The 17,053-nt window shown below is 40.2% G+C and overlaps 2 protein-coding genes across 2 annotated transcripts in view; both read right to left on the bottom strand.

Moving 5' to 3' along the window:
- Positions 1–15,923, bottom strand: part of LOC124279586 (E3 ubiquitin-protein ligase TRIM36-like) — a 64,655-nt gene extending 48,732 nt beyond the window's left edge. The window contains exons 1-3 of the mRNA XM_046715428.1: positions 15,781–15,923; positions 10,922–11,228; positions 8,743–10,745 (exon numbers count right to left, since the gene is read on the bottom strand). Coding sequence (XP_046571384.1) covers positions 9,109–10,745; positions 10,922–11,228; positions 15,781–15,825 — 1,989 coding nt within the window. The 5' untranslated portion in view covers positions 15,826–15,923 and the 3' untranslated portion in view covers positions 8,743–9,108. The remainder of the gene's footprint in view (positions 1–8,742; positions 10,746–10,921; positions 11,229–15,780) is intronic.
- LOC124279587 (E3 ubiquitin-protein ligase TRIM33-like) lies at positions 1,985–3,491 on the bottom strand. The gene is made up of 3 exons (XM_046715429.1): positions 3,479–3,491; positions 2,802–2,999; positions 1,985–2,625 (listed from the first exon to the last, which is right to left on the bottom strand). The coding sequence occupies exons 1-3, from the start codon at positions 3,489–3,491 to the stop codon at positions 1,985–1,987; spliced, it is 852 nt and encodes a 283-aa protein (XP_046571385.1).
- Positions 15,924–17,053: the final 1,130 nt, after the last annotated feature.

Genomic DNA, 17,053 nt, shown 5'->3' with positions numbered 1-17,053 from the left:
GCACAAAATAGAAACGTGACGTCAAGTATTTCAAATGTTAGCATTGCTCTACGAAATAATATAATTTAATACCTGAAATCTCACTAAATTTCCTTGTCCAACCATATTATCACATGAATTTCTCATCTTCAGGGTCATCTAACGGACAGAAATAAAAACTGCGCACATTCATTTTACTTCCTAACAAGCAATAAAATCTGAAAAGAGAACAATTTGGCTTGGGGTGACATTTCAATATAGTGTCTCCTGTGTATAATATGTGAAAACAGGGATACAGTATACCCTTGACTTCAAGACTTCAATTTGTATACTTCCTTTCAAAAGTTTAGACTCACTTAAAACAGTCTAAACTTTTGATGGGAAGTATATTACACTAGTGAGTCTAAACTTTTTGAAAGGAATTATATATGGTTTTAGGAAACATCGCTCAATACTAGAAATATCGTTTGGAATTTGTTTGGGCCCATGCTTTGTTGACCGGATGATGAGATCATTCTAAATACACATACACTGGTGTGGTCATATACACGGAAACATGTACACTTCCGAGTAACAAAAAACCTAACCAGCACAGGGTTCGTTATTCCTCAATTCTATCCAACACAAATTGTTCTTCGTTTGTCGAAAAACAAGTAATATATCCAGACTCTGTCCTAGCTTTAGTCTATCATAGGGATAAGGGAGAGGAATATTTATATTTAGGGATCTCTTCAAACTTCAGCTGGTTCAGCACACTGTTGAGATCAAGTTGTCGTTGTGTAGCTCAGGTCATCACAGGAATCTCCACAACAGCTGGTGATCTTTCACCTGGTGGACTTTTTCACTTCATGCTGGAAACGACCTATTTGAACATTGCATGTCTGCAATTCACTGACAAAGCTATGCCCATACGTTTTGCTGAAGACACAAGCCATTCCAGACAAACACCATGCACAGAATGTCATAAACCACAGCTCTGCTCTGACTTTCATTCTTTTGAGTTTTATGTCAGACAAACACGTACTCTTTCACTTCCGTGTCTGTGCATAGAAATATGAAACCGTATTTATCACAAAATATATCGCACATGCCTGTCTCACCGCCATCTTCTAACGTGAGCAGTTCCCTGACAAACTCTCCCCACTCTGTCAGCTGTATCACCTTGTACATGTCACTGTCTACAACCAGGATGTCTCCTGTGCTGGTAGTTGTGATACCACAAGGGTAGATGAGTGCCCTGTCTCCGGTGGGGGCGTATCTCCACACAACATCCCCCTCTGACGTCAGACATGTCACAGACTTCTTCCTGTAGTCAGAGACGAGTAGGTTGCCCTTGTTGTTGACACACATGTACCGGGGGGTTGGTAAACAGTGAGTCATTATTGTATGTAGTGATTGACCTTAACACGTGTCCAGCCATGTCAAGGATATCAATCCGTCCCCAAGTACCTGCTGCAAGACAGGAAGGATTCAGAACAGCCAGAATGTAGTATCCGGTACGTGTTTTGATGGTTGACAGCAGCACCAGGTCAGGGGTCACTTCTACTGTTACAATCTGACGGGATAAAGGGACAGCAACCATCACCTGCTTCTCATTCAACTGTGTCATCCCGTTTGGAGAGTTATCCAGGGGAAGCTTACTATGGCATGAAGGATTATTTCTTGTGAAGAAAGATTTCACACACATGTTATTGATGTCCGTAACAACACATATTTGTACACCATCTACAACCAGGACTATCATATCACATAGATTAGGCTCTACATCATCAACCACCCTCCCATCTCTCGTGTCAACCAGCACAGGAGTTGACAGACATCTGTCCTGGTATGTGACGTCGATGGCCCCAAACTGCAGACTATCTAGGACCTTCAGGACTTTTACAGTGTCTGGTGTAAACCGTATGTGATCTATTCTCCGGGTGGCTGCTGCCTCTGTACATCTGACATCCTCCATCTTTACAGCTGCAGACTCCCAGGCCTGATACGCGTCATACAGGTCCATCTAACAGTCCGATACCAAGGCATGGTCAATGAACTCACAATGTTGTCTGTACATCTGCATCTCGATCTCTTCCAGCTTCACGTCAGCTCGGAGTTGGTCGGCGTATGTCTGTGATATGTTATTCAGTTCATCCAAGAGTTGCGTTTCTTTCTGTTTAATCTTGTTAATCGCTGTCAGGCAGATCAACCTTATATTTTGCACAGGTAAATCTGTGATTCTAGCATTACTTTGGAGCTCCTCGTTTCGTATGTCTACTTTCTTCGACCTCACTTTCAGTCTCTTCACCATGCCAAATCTCTTCTCCATCAGTGTTTCCTTCATCCCTGGCTTCATAGACTCAATGGTTACGACAGTTTTAGAAGCTCTGTGGTAGATGATACAACATGTCTGACAGGCAGCCTTCCCACAGTCTTGACAGTGGAACTCAACACGGTTACTCTTGTGTTCCGTGCACTTGATCCTCCGTTTGACCTTTGACCTAGACGACAGGTCACATAGGTCATGGTTCAATAAAGTAGGGGTCACCCGGTGTATCTTCACACATTTGTCGCAGAGGATAACTTCACACTCAGCACACCACAAGACCCCTGGAGTTGTTTCCCCTAGTTGCTGACAGATCATACAACAGGGGCTTGAGGTCCCTGTAAACACAAGTACATATGTACTTATTTTCATCGCAATTTGAAAAGGCTACGAAAGGAAGCAGGGTATTTTTAACACACACAGATGTCAATGTTATGTCTACCACTGGTTTTAAATACACACACACGCGCAGGCACATGCACACGCACACACGCATATCATATTTTCACTTAACCTGGCACAGCCACCTCGGACCTATAGGTGTCAATCAGCCCCTGTATAATGATGCTGGCTTTGATCTGCCCCGCCCACTCCTCCACCGGACTGCTTGGGTGGGGGACCTTGGTATCTTGTCGACAGTAGGGACAGGGGATGGTCTTGGACTGTACAGCATCAGGTCTGGTTTGGATGTATGTATAAGGTGACACATTTCCTGCAGAATGTGTGATCACACCTTAGTGTACATGGGTCTGTGTACATCTCCAAGCAGATGGAGCACGTCAGGAAATTATCCTTTACTTTCTTCTCTAGCCCGGCGGTCGCCATCTGTAAGCTACACATGCAGTTTGTGCCTGTTTAGTTTAATACAAATAGATTTAAATTTACATTTTACTCAATACAAGCCGCAATGAAAGATCTGAACATACGCGCATCTGTATGTGTTGCTGTACACGAACACGCACGCACACACACACACATACTCAGTAAATATCAACGGATATCTATCTATCTATCTATCTATTTATCTATCTATATCTGAGCAGTCACTGATATCTTATTTACCTTACCATAGTTACCATATTATTAACCATGCAAGCAGGAGCATATTGGTGCCAATGGTACAAATGTCAGCTTATTGTCGTCCGTGATAGTGTTACTGCCATACAGTATTGGGACCAGGTTTTCACCCACGTTCTTGTGCCATATATGCAGGCAGCTACACGGTCTTAGACTGACATGTTACCATGACAACGTCCAGCCCCACCCTGTTGTTACTAACGCTGGTGTTGATGTCATGGACAGGCCTTCACGATCCCCATTAAGATATCTACTGTTTTCTCTGACAGCCTATACTGAACAGTATATTAACAGGGAAGTTCGGCCCAAACCTACATTCCTGCCAGATATATGCACTTGAGGTGTGGAAAACACAACCCACATATCTGCACCGCCACGACTTGGAGCATTACATGTTATCTATTCACTCACGGATTACCTCAACCCCTTTCAAAGGCAAACACTGACAATGCACATGCTCGACACGCCCCCTAGCCACAGTCAGTAAGTTGTCGCACATAACACAGAAGTAGGAACGGTTGAATGGATACCTTCACCGAAATAACACCTGAACACTGACTCCTTTGTATATATATTTGGAATTATCCTGTTAGCTGCAGTGACCATCGTTAAATGTGATAAAGAAAGTAGACAACTTCATCGTTAAATCCACATGTATCACGGTTTCAAGACGTACTAACGCTGGTATATTTCTCTTAGATAATGAATAACATTTGACAAAACACAATAACTGGTATCAGTTATCAGTTTGACAAGATGTACCTTAACGAAATCACAAGCACTGACATAAGTCTACCTTTCCGGTGGCTGTGTGATTGCGTGTGGTTTGTCACAATCGGTTGAACTCGCCCTTTTCCGTAAATGTTCTCTCTGCTCGGCGCATAACGACCTTTGTTGACTGTCCGTAAAACAAGCACTCTAAGCACTCTACTAAGTGATGACATCTTTCACCCATACTGAATTTGAACTGTATCTCCACAGTGAGTGAGTGTTAACTCTTGTAAGGAATTGGTAGGGTGGCACTTCCTGTCACTGGACAAACTTTCCAAAGAACGGCACTTATTTCAGTGTTAACCTAAAACTGAAAATTGAGTATACAAAGTATGACATATTGCAAGCAACTGTTTTGAAAAAAGAAATGCACATGCTTTGGATTTGTTACTCATAACTTAACCTGACTTCTCTGAACACTTGGGGCAGTGGGATAGCCTAGTGGTTAAAGACTTAGCTTGTCATGCCGAAGACCCGGCTTTGATTCCCCGCATGGGTACAATGTGTGAAGCTCATTTCCGTTGTCCCCGAAGTGATATTGCTGAAATATTGCTAAAAGCGGCGTAAAACCATACTCACTCACTCTGAACACTTGTTCAAATAAACGAGAAAAATACCTTGTTGATTAAACCAGCTGTAAAACATACAGTGATGAAAAAGTTCTTCAGAATAATATATTTACAGAGGCACATTCAGATAAAAAAATGTTTTGTTGGGTGAGATCAGCTGCACGATGTATCAGAGTCTGTTTCTCGCTCTCTCGGTTCACTTGTTCCACATGTATATGTTTGACTGTTGTTTGGCCTCTTTTATGTGCTAACTTCCTCTATAGAGTACATTTACACTGCTGGAACCTCGGAATAATCTCGGTAGTGTTGTCTCCCTTTAGTTATTGCAAAACACTTCTGAAGACTGTTAATAAAATTGGAACTGAACAAAACACACACACCAAAAGTGTTACAAACAGACCACAGTTGATCTGCATGCATCTCCTATACAGTTGCCGATAAGGCAATGTGCTTACGCTCTTATTTAAAGATAAATAACTTAAGCTTGAGGCACTGTGATGATTTTATGTCGTTTATTGGCAACCAAATATGCAGTCCCCTTCCAGCTTTTTGTCCAAACTGTAAATGCAAGAGGGCGGTGAGACGTGTCATCTCTGTATATTTATCCCTAAAGATTTAGAATGACACTTTCCACACGACTGTATAACAAGAGGATGTCTTCAACCTTCAAACACTGAAGTTATTTATGTGCAAGCCAAATGTCATAACGAAGGTAGAATAAATGTATTTTTCTTCTGTAGGAATGGGTTCCTTTCTGTGTATGGAACACGGAACGTAACGAACGCGTCAGGACCACAGGTATGTTTCACACAGGTAAAAATATTGATTTCAGATCCACTAATGGTTTTCAGTGACACAGTGTTCTTACTCTGCGCAGTCTCTTTGTTTTCCAACCCGTTAAGATCCGGGTAAGAATTGATCTTCAGTAGCCCATGCTTGTCGTAAGAGGCGACTCATGGGATCGGGTGGTCAGGTTCGCTGACTTGGTTGATACATGTCATCAGTTCCCCATTGCACAGATCGATGCTCCTGCTGTTGATCACTGGATTGTCTGGTCCAGACTCGATTATTTACACACCGCGGCCATCTAGCGGGAATATTGCTGAGTGCGGCGTAGAACTAAACTCACTCACTCACTCTTTGTTTTCCGAAAGAGAGACGAAACATCTTTCAAGAAAAGGGTTTACCTTCATATTTCACATATTCAGCACACGGACATTGCCAGTTAGTTAGGGCATCAGACGTCCTCTGCCCAGTGATTACAACCCCACGAAAATCTGGGTTAGGATTGGTCTTCAGTAACCAAAGCTTGTTGACTAACGGGATCGAGTGTCAGGCTCGCTGACTTGGTTGATGACACATGTCATCGTGTCCCAATTGTGTAGATCAATACTCCTGATCATTGGATTGTCTGGTCCAGACTTGATTATTTACAGACCGCCGCCATATAGCTGGAATATTGCTGAGTTGAGCGTTAAACAAACAAACAAACAAACAAACAAACAAACAAACAAACAAACAAACAAACAAACAAACAAACAAACAAACAGACAACACAGAAGTAATTACACCCCCGTCACATTGGAGTTCACGACAGTCGAATCTACTGAAATTCTTTGGTCATCTATTAAGGTCATCCGCGTATTACGCTCTTGGATGAATGGTATGTGTTCTCTACCACTCCAAGTTTCGTGCAAAGTGTGGAGAACGTTTTAGTTATAGTAGGGGTATGGGGAATATTTCTTGTGATGGCCTTTCTTTACTGGCTGTTTCAAGTTAATAATATTTTGTGTCATAACTCAATCCAAGAAGAACATATTCAGTATCATACATTATAAGGAATACCGAAAAAGTGAGAAATATTTCCCCAACTTCAGTGAACAGTTTTTGATGATGCTAGTAAATGATTCCTCGTTTTCAAACTGAAGATGAGCTCATGATACCACCTCCTGAGGTGTCCAATTATATGTTGCAGCTTTCCTGTATGTAGCTATTATGTTCCTACACAATACCAAAAATAAAGTTGAACTGCAACATACACGATGAAGCTGAAACTCTTGCTACGTTTCACAGAAATCAGTATATTATTACTTTTTCCATATACATATTCTTTTTACTCAGTTAAAGTTGTAATGCACGTGCATCACGATCACATCCCGTGATTGAATAATTTAAGCAGATCCATCGCTCTATTTGGATCATGAATGTAACCATTTTATTTAGTCCGGCTCTACGTCAAGGACCACATTGCTACTCAGGCTGAAATGCGACCAAACCTTAGTCAGAAACTATCATCGAACACGAATAAATATCATGCACTACTTGAGCTCAGCTTGGATTGTCAGCTATAATATTTCACTGGGTGCAGTTAAACAAAACACACAAATACCTTCGTGTGAACAAGACCCTATTAGGCTATTATGGATATTTTCTCTCTCTTTTTTCGCTCCATTTCAGAATAATTACTAGACAAATTATGTCATGCTCAAGAAACAAAATGCTCCTACATTTCGACAAAGGTTCGACGCATTGCCTTGAAAAAGCAGATAATATATAGAGGGCACAGCCACCCATACGTTATCTGGAAATGAAGCCAAACTTTTGTTAAAAATCTAAAGGCTCGTGCTACACTTTAATGCCGAGTATACCTTATGTTCTGTAGACGATTCCCAACTTGTTTGAAGCAGCGAAGCGAAATTGACAAAAGACATGTGAATGAATATTGAGAAAAAAATACAAGAAACTGTTGCCTCATTTTAATGTCATGTCAAATGAACTCGCAAACACTCAAATGTAATTTTAATAATTGTTCCGTGAATGTGGAAAGGATTTTGTCGCTTCCATTGTAAGGGAAACTGTTTCCTTCCTGTGATTGTAATCACATATCTTATGAAAATGGAATCCCATTCGTCCATTCAAATATACCTGACGTTTTTCATAAACAGAGTATGTCCCATTTCACTAACACCGAAAGAAACATACTTTAAACAAACTGACACTTCATGTGTTTCCAATTTAATTACCTACAACTCATATTTTCCCAAAGTATCACCGTCAAAGAATAACTGTCGCCAGCCGAAATATACGTCCAATCTAGACTGACAGTATCTTAGACTGGTATCTCAGATTTGTGATCTCGTCCTAGTAATTGCATCTATAAAAGGTGGGGCCAACTGACACTAAATTTCCTTGTCCTCTCTAACATAGTCTACTCACAGTATTTTGTGTGTCTCTCGTCTTCATACTTATCTAACTAAATCACTATAGTACATCTGTTTAAAGCGGCATTACACCACTTTCCATTGAATAACAACTCGTTCATTCATCGCTACAAAGAGAAACGAAGCAAAACAGAAACAAAAGCTGAAATATACCCGTACAACATAATTGTCTATTGTATAGGAAATGTGAAATACGTTCACAAAATAGAAGCGTGACATCAAGTATTACAAATGTTAGCATTGTTCTTCAAAAAATATATAATTTATACCTGAAATCTCACTAAATCTCATTGTTCAACCATATTATCACATGAATGTCTCATCTTCAGGGTCATCTAACGGACACTAATGAAAACTGCGCACATCCAAACAAGCAAAACAATCTGAAAAAAGAAAAATTTGGCTTGGGTTGACATTTCAACATAGTGTCTGTTGTGCATGATATGTGAAAACAGGCACACAGTATACCCTTGACCTAAAAACTTCAATATGATATATGGGTTAGGGAAATATCATAGAAATATCTTCAGGAATTTCCTTGGGTCCATGCATTGTTGAACGGATGACGGGATCATTCTAAATACGCATACAGTGGTGTGGTCATGTACACCGATGCCCATGAAATGAAAGGCAGCAGGTTCCTTTTACAAGTGTACCATAGTAAGACCTGTTAAATTAATCAGCACTTCTGAGTACCAAAAAACTAACCAGCACTGGGTGCGTTAATCATCAATTCTATTCAACATAAAATGTTCTTCGTTTTGGAAAAACGAATAATATATCCAGACGCTAAGCATTAGTCTATCATAAGGAGAACAGTGAGGTATATTTCCTTTAGGGATTTCTTTACACTTCAGCTGTGCCCAGGACGTTTATACTTCAGGAACCAATGAGGTTCAGCACACTGTTGAGATGAAGTAGTTGTTGTGGAGCTCAGGTCATCCCAGGAATCTCCCCAAGAGCTATATCTACTGGTGTGTTTCACCTGGTGATCATGTGGTCTATTACACTTCATGCTGGATACGACCTCTTTGAATATTGCATGTCTGCAATTCACTGACAAAGCCATGCTTATACGTCTTGGTGAAGACACAAGCCATTCCAGACTAACCCCTTGCACAGTATGTCACGATATTCAATGACAAACGCTTAAACCACTGCTTTTTCATTCTTTTGTTTTATGTCAGACAAAGATGTACTCTTTCACTTCCGTGTCTGTGCATACAAATAAGAAACCGTATTTTTCACAGAATACATCGCACATGCGTGCTTCATCGCCATCTTCTAACGTGAGCATTTCCCTGACAAATTCCCCCGTCTCTGTCAGCTGTATCACCTTGAACCTGCTTTCTACAAGCAGGATGTCCCCTTTCGTGGTAGTTGTGATACCAGCAGCGCTTCGGAGTACACTGTCTCCGGTAGGCGCGTATCTCCACACAACATCCCCCTCTAACGTCAGGCATGTCACAGACTTCTTCAACCAGTCAGACACGAGTAGATTGCCCTTCATGTTGACACCCATGTGCCATGGTGCATCATTGTGTGCATTGATTGACCTCAACACGTGTCCAGACATGTCCAGGATTTCAACAATGTCGTAACCATCACAATCCTTGCCACCTGCTGCTAGAGATGAAAGGTCTAGAACAGCCAAACTGTAGTAACTATTGCTAGTTAGGATGGTTGACAGCAGCACCAGATCAGGGGTCACCTCTACTGTTACAATCTGGTTGGAATGAGGGAAAGCAACCATCACCTGCTTCTGCTTCAACTGTGTTATTCCATATGGAGAGTCATCCAGGGGAAGCTTACTGTGGCATCGATGATTGTCTCTAGTGTACAAAGATTTCAGGCAGTTGTTAGAAAAGTCAGTGACAACACATGTCTGTATATCATCTACAGTCAGGACTGTTATGCACTTTAAGTCAGGGCTCACCTCATCATCCGTCACCCTCCCATCTATCGTGTCAACCAGTACTGGAGACAGTAGACATGTGCCCTGGTACGTGACGTCAATTTTCCCAAACTGCAGTTTATCTAGGGTCTCCAGGACCCTGAAAGTGTTAGGTATAAACCTGATGTCATCTATTATCCGGGCGTCTGCTGCCTCTGTATCCCTGACATCCTCCATCTCTACAGCTCCAGACTCCCAGGCCTGATACGCGTCATACAGGTCCATCTCACAGTCCGATACCAAGGCCTGGTCAATGGACTCACAATGTTGTCTGTACATCTGCATCTCGTTCTCTTCCAGCTTCACATCAGCTTGGAGTTGGTCGGCGTATGTCTGTGATATGGTATTCAGTTCATCCAAGAGTTGTGTTTCTTTCTGTTTAATCTTGTTAATGGCTGACTGGCAGAGCAACCTTATATTTTGAACAGCTGACTTCGTGATTCTAGAATTACTTTTGAGCTTCTCGTTTCGTATGTCTACTTTTTTCGACTTCACTTTCAGTCTCGTCTCCATGCCAAGTTTCTTCTCAATCAGTGCTGCCTTCATCCCTGGCTTCATAGACTCAATGGTGACGACAGTTTTACAAGCTCTGTGGTAGATGATACAACATGTCTGACAGGCAGCCTTCCGACAGTCTTTACAGTGGAACTCAACACTGTTACTCTTGTGTTCCGTACACGTGATCCTCCTTTTGACCTTTGACCTAGATGACAGGTCACACAGGTCATGGTTCAATAAAATAGGGGTAATCTGGTGTATCTTCACACATTTGTCGCAGAGGACCACTTCACACTCAGCACACCACAAGGCCCCTGGAGTTGTCTCCCCTAGTTGCTGACATATCATACAACAGGTGCTTGAAGTCTCTGTGAACACAAGTACAAACGTGCTTATTTTCATTGCAATTTCAAAAGGCTGGGAAAGGAAGCAGGGTATTTTTAACACACACAGATGTAAATGTTATGTCTACCACAGGTTTTAAATACATACACACACGCAGGCACACGCACACGCACACACGTGGATCACATGTTCACTTTACCTTGCACATCTACCTCGGACCTATAGGTGTCAATCAGCCCCTGTATCACAATGCTGGCTTTGATCTGCCCCGCCCACTCCTCCACCGGCCTACTGGGGTTGGGGACCTTGGTATTTTGTCGACAGCAGGGACAGGGGATGGTCTTGGACTGTACAGCATCTGGTCTGGTGTCGATGTATGAGGTGATACATTTCCTGCAGAATGTGTGATCACACCTCAGTGTACACGGGTCTGTGTACATCTCGAAGCAGATGGAGCATGTCAGGAAATCATCCTTTACTTTCCTCTCTAGCCCGGCGGTCGCCATCTGTAAGATACACATGCAGTTTTTGCCTGTTTAGTTTAATACAAATAGACTATGCTTTACTCACTACAGATTCCATAAGCAGCAATGGAAGATCTGAACATACACGCATCTGCATGTGAAGCTGTATACAAACACACTCACACACACAGACACACTTTAAATATAAAAAGATGTCTATCTACCTGTCTATCTATCTATCTAACTGTATAACTGTATATATATATATATATATATATATATATATATGTAGTGTGTGTGTGTGTGTGTGTGTGTGTGTGTGTGTGTGTGTGTGTGTGTGTGTGTGTGTGTGTGTGTGTGTGTGTGTGTGTGTGTGTGTGTGTGTGTGTGTAATATAATAATTATCTTTATTTGTACTGAGAAGGCCACAGTCCTATAGTACATAAAGTTACATTTGAGAGGAATTTAGATCGGGTAATCATAGCATACTAAATGAACATTGAAATATTTTGTAGAAGAACTGGATTTTTACTACTTAACAATGAGGAGAATTTTATTACATTTGGATGGACATAGTTATATCTTTTGATATATTTTGTTCGCAACCTGTCATAAAAAGGACATATTAGGAGAAAATGTAATTCATCTTCTATTTCGTTAAAATTACAAAGTGTACATATTTTATTTTCTCTTTTTACATTCATATATCTGCCTCCTTCAATCAACAAATCATGAGAAGAGCATCTGAATCGTGCCAGTGCTATTCTAAACTTTTTAACATTAATACAGGATAGATATGACTCAAGAACTGGCATTTTTAAACAATGAATAATACGTGCATTTATTTGATAAGGATATTCTTTCACACCATGTTTGAATATACATATCTTTTAGTTTTGTCGTTTAGGATTGTATGAATAACGTAGTCGATTCGACATATTGTGTATTCCATGTAATTCCAAAACCAATAGAATATAAAAAGTTTTTTACATTGGTTGCCCATAGTTTTTGTCCACCTTTATCATATAACAACATCATATTATAACACTTCTTGGGTAAGCGATTTGAAGGCATAATCAACAGTTTTAGCCAGTACTTAATAACTTTAATGCTTGTAAGAATGTGCATTGGGTACCTACCGCATTCACATAAATCACTGCGTTAATAGTGTTAATATTAACTCTGAGGAACTTTTTTTCAATTTCGTCAAATTTTGTTATTCCCCAAATTTCGGCCCCATATGATAAAATTGGACTGAGTTTGGCATCAAATATTTTAAAGAATGAAGAGTAGTTAATATTACCAAGTACACTCAACTGTTTCATAATTCCAATTAATGCTTTTTGTCCCTGTAACGATGCATATTTTACATGCCTCGTCCATGACAGGCCACTGGTGAAATATAGTCCCAAATATTTATAAAAGCCAATACACTCCAGCTGCATACCTTTATATAACCAGTTTTCCTTTTTTGACAATTTGCCTCCATTTTTGAATACAACAATTTTCGTTTTTTCTCTGTTTACAGTTAATGTCCATTTATCGCAGTAACTTTCAAGTTCCTTAATTTGATTCTGTAAGCCATTAATCGTGCTTTAGAACAAAACAATGTCATCTGCAAATAGCAATAGGAAAATATGAACTATATCAGGGTGGAGTTGAATCCCGTGTACACAATTAGTTTCGATTTGTCGTGCTAACTCATTTAAAAAAAAGGAAAATAGAAATGGGCTTAGTATACAGCCTCGTCTCACACCAAGTTGCAAGTCGAATGTTTCTGAATAATTATGATTACTTTTAATGCAAGCCTTAACATTTTCATACATATTGCATAAAAATTTACTCATTTTACTACTGAGACCGTGGGTATTAAAAAGATGCCAACGTTTTTTTCGTTGTATTGAATCGAAAGGTTTTAAAAAATCTACAAATAATGCGTAGAATGTCCCCCCTTTAAAGTTTAAATACCTTTGAATAATACTTTGCAGTATAAACATATTATCTAATGTCGTATATCCCTGTCTGAAGCCAGCTTGCGCTTCGCTGATCTTATCCATTGAGTCTCTCCACTTTACAAGTCTTTTATTTATTATAGAGGTGAAAGTTTTACTAAATATGCTTGGTAGTGTTATGCCTCTGTAATTATTTGGATAATTTATGTTACCTTGTTTATGGATAGGAACTATTATGCCAATTGCCCAACATCTGGGGAACGTACCAGTTTCTAATATCAAATTAAAGAGCAATTCTAAGTACGGGACGATAAGATCTGCTGAGTATTTAAAAAAATTCAGATATTGTTTTATCAATTCCTGGTGATTTATTACATTTCAGTTGGTTAATGCTATCTAAGATTTCATCTCTAGTAATTGGGGAATCAAGTATTACCTTGGTAAGCTCTGAATTCGGATCTGATGGGTTTTCATTCTCGAAATTATCACATGTTACATCGTCATTTTCATTGTGCAAAGAATTAAACAGTGTCCGAAAGTGTTCTAGCCAGTCGTTCATTTCGATGTTGTTTTGAGCTTCATGTCTAGTATTCAGGTGTTTGAGTTCATACCAAATTTTTTTTGAATCAGATATACTGTTTTCTATTACTCTCTGCTTCTCTTTATAATAATTAAGGCGTTTTTCCTTACAAATTGAGTTATATTTATTTCTTTTAGCGCAATATTGATCGTATGATTCTTTATCTTTCGATTTCCTTAACTTATTCAGAGCTTTACATCAGTCTGATTTTAATCTTTCACATTCAGAGTCAAACCATTTATTAGTTGTTGTTGTGGGAGGGCTAACTGTTTTCTTCATGCAAGAGGCGGCCAGACAGAGTGCCTCGGTCATATAGCTTATACTATCATCAATATTAACGAAAACACAGTCAATCGATTTATCTAGTAATTCTTGTACGTTATCTGACAAAATATTTTCTCTAAACTGTTCTAATTTATCGTTATCCCAAATGAACTTAAACGACTTATTCCTACATTTGGTTGGATTGCTCAAGTTGTACTGTTTTTAGTGTGTGTGTGTGTGTGTGTGTGAGAGAGAGAGAGAGAGAGAGAGAGAGAGAGAGAGAGAGAGAGAGAGAGAGAGAGAGAGAGAGAGAGAGAGAGAGAGAGAGAGAGAGAGAGAGAGAGAGATAGATAGATATGTAAACTGCATGTGAACCTCTGTACCCGAGCAGTCAGACTGGGATCACTGAGATCTTATTTACCTTACCATAGTTTCCATATTATTTACCATGCAAGTCCGTAGTAATCTTGGGAGCGTTTTCGTGCACATGGTGCCAATCTGAACTGCTTGTCGTTCAGGATGTTACTGCCACACAGTATCAGAGACAGGTTTTCACCCACGTCCTTCTGCTATATAAGCAGCTGCATGATCCAGGACGGACATGTTACCATGACAACGTCGAGCCCCACCTTGTTGTTTCTAACGCTGGTGTTGACGTCATTGACTGGCCTTCCCGTTCCCAATTGAGATATACACAGGATTTTCCCTGACTGTCTCTATTGAACAGTATATCATAAGGGAAGTTAGGCCAAAACCTTTATTCCTGCCAGATATATGCACTTGAAGTGTGGAAAACACAACCGACATATCTGCACCGCCACGAATTGGATCATGTACATATATTTAATCTAATCGCTCACCGTTAACCTCAACCCTTCTCAAAGGCAAACACTGACGCTACACATGGTCGACACGCCCCCTAGCAACCAGATGTAAGGTATCGCACAAAACACAGTAGGGGGAACGATTGAATGGACATCCTCACCGAACTTATACCTGAACATTGACTATTACACAAATCAATGAACAGGTCAATGTCAGATCTTATTTACGTCATCATAGTTACTATATTATTTACCATGCATGTACGTAATAATCTTGGGAGCATATTCGTGCCAATGGTCGATCTCAGCCGATTGTCATCCAGGATAATGTTACTGCTATACAGTATCGGGACCAGGTTAACAGGGACTTTCGACCCAAACCTACGTTCCTGCCAGATACATGCACTTCAGGCGTGGAGAACACACCCGACATACCTGCACCGCCACGACTATATATGGGGTCTATTCACTCGCCTTTAACCTCAAACACTGACAATGCACATGATTGGCAAGCCCCGCAGCCAGCAGTAGTAAGGTATCGCTAAAAGCACAGTACGTAGGAGGAACGATTAAACGGATACATTCATTGAAATTACACCTGAACACTATTAATCAAGTCCATGAATCCTTTGGTATAATTGGATTTACCCACTTAGCTCCAGTACTACGTGTTACAACACCATCGAGAGGATATCGTATAAAGTGATAACGAAAGTAGACCACAGGGGCTTGTAACGCTAAAAACTGCCATCAAGGTATATACTGTCACTGACGGGGTCTTAGTACTATCAACGCTAAAAACTGCCATCAAGGTATATACTGTCACTGACGGGGTCTTAGTACTATCAGTGCTAAAAACTGCCATCAAGGTGTATACTGTCACTGACGGGGTCTTAGTACTATCCCGTCAGTGACAGTATATACCTTGATGGCAGTTTTTAGCGTTACAAGCCCCTGTGAAGTAGACAACTTACCCTCACAATTATCACTGATTTCAAGACGTACTGACACTCGTACATTTCTATCAGATAATGAACATTTGACAAAACACAATAAATGGTATCAGTTGTCAGTTTAACAATATCTACTTTGCAGAAAATCACAAGCAATGACTTAAGTCTACCTTTCCGGTGGCTGTGTGTTCGTGTTGTTTGTCGCATTCGGTTGAACTCGACCTTTTCCGTAAGTGTTCTCTCGGCTGGGCGCGTATTGCCCTTTGTTGACGTGAAGGACGTTTCTGTGTATATGACACACATAAAGGGCTTTAGCCCGACAAACAGGTAAGTGTCTATGTCGGCCTTTCCGCCGATTTGTGGGTCCATTATTGTAAATCTTTGGTTACTTGTAGTCTATGGTACGTGATATGTTTTGAAGGGTATATACGTCAATAATGCTCCCACAAGGCTTACAATAAAAAGTATATTTAATGATCCTAATCTCTTGTTAAAACAGAAATATGGATGTGATATGATCTTGGATTCTACAGAATTTACTGAAAACACTTTGTTGAAGGTGTGTAAATAGCAAATACATGTATTTCTATTGTCTAGGACATCGCAGTGAGCCAGTAAGGGTGTACAAACGGTTATCTGACGACCAGAACGATGCAGTGTCTGACATCTGAAAAGTTAAGACCAGCCGAGGCCCACCCGCAAACCACCGTAACCATGGTTACAAAGATCGACCCACAGCCAGGATGTTCTGTTGGAGAGGCTTGTTCACAACCCGAAATCCCATCTACTGACTGGCACAAAGCTTTCCATGTCACAGTTAATAATTAAATAAAGAACTTTATCTTTTGAATTTTGTTATTTTATCTTGTCACAGGTATTATCACTGGTAAAACCCGGTTAGGGGTCTTTATTAAAAAAGTAAAACCTCTTACCGGGTTTTACCACTGATAAAACCTCCAAATGGAGATTATTCCAAGGTTTTAAGCTACCTCTTCAATACAATGGACAAAAATAGGGTTAGGTTTTTAATGTCTGTAAAACATGCACCCGGTGTTGGTATGCTTACAAGAAATTCAGATAATGTGTCAACATAACCAAAAGAGAATGTTGATGCATTAAAGTGGCAAAAAAAGCAACTTTTAGAAAATCTTTGAAACAACATAAACAATACTGGTTACAATTCTTTCCCTGTTCTACACCTACTCCCTGTGTTTCCCAACTAAGCGGTTTAATCTTTTACACATACGTATACTGAGTTTGAACACGGTATCCAAACAGTAAGTGACCGTTCACA

This window comes from Haliotis rubra, unplaced genomic scaffold, assembly GCF_003918875.1.
Source record: "Haliotis rubra isolate DU_JTF1 unplaced genomic scaffold, ASM391887v1 Scf252, whole genome shotgun sequence".
Taxonomy (NCBI): Eukaryota; Metazoa; Mollusca; class Gastropoda; order Lepetellida; family Haliotidae; genus Haliotis; species Haliotis rubra.
Note: the sequence above shows the minus strand (reverse complement) of the source record. Positions and strands in the feature narration are given on the sequence as shown.

Bases quoted from the DNA above. Each gene is read 5' to 3' on its own strand.
- LOC124279587 (XM_046715429.1), bottom strand. The intron at 2,626-2,801 runs GTTAAGTGAAAA...TTGTGTTTACAG, and splicing joins GTCCGAGGTGGCTGTGCCAG to GGACCTCAAGCCCCTGTTGT.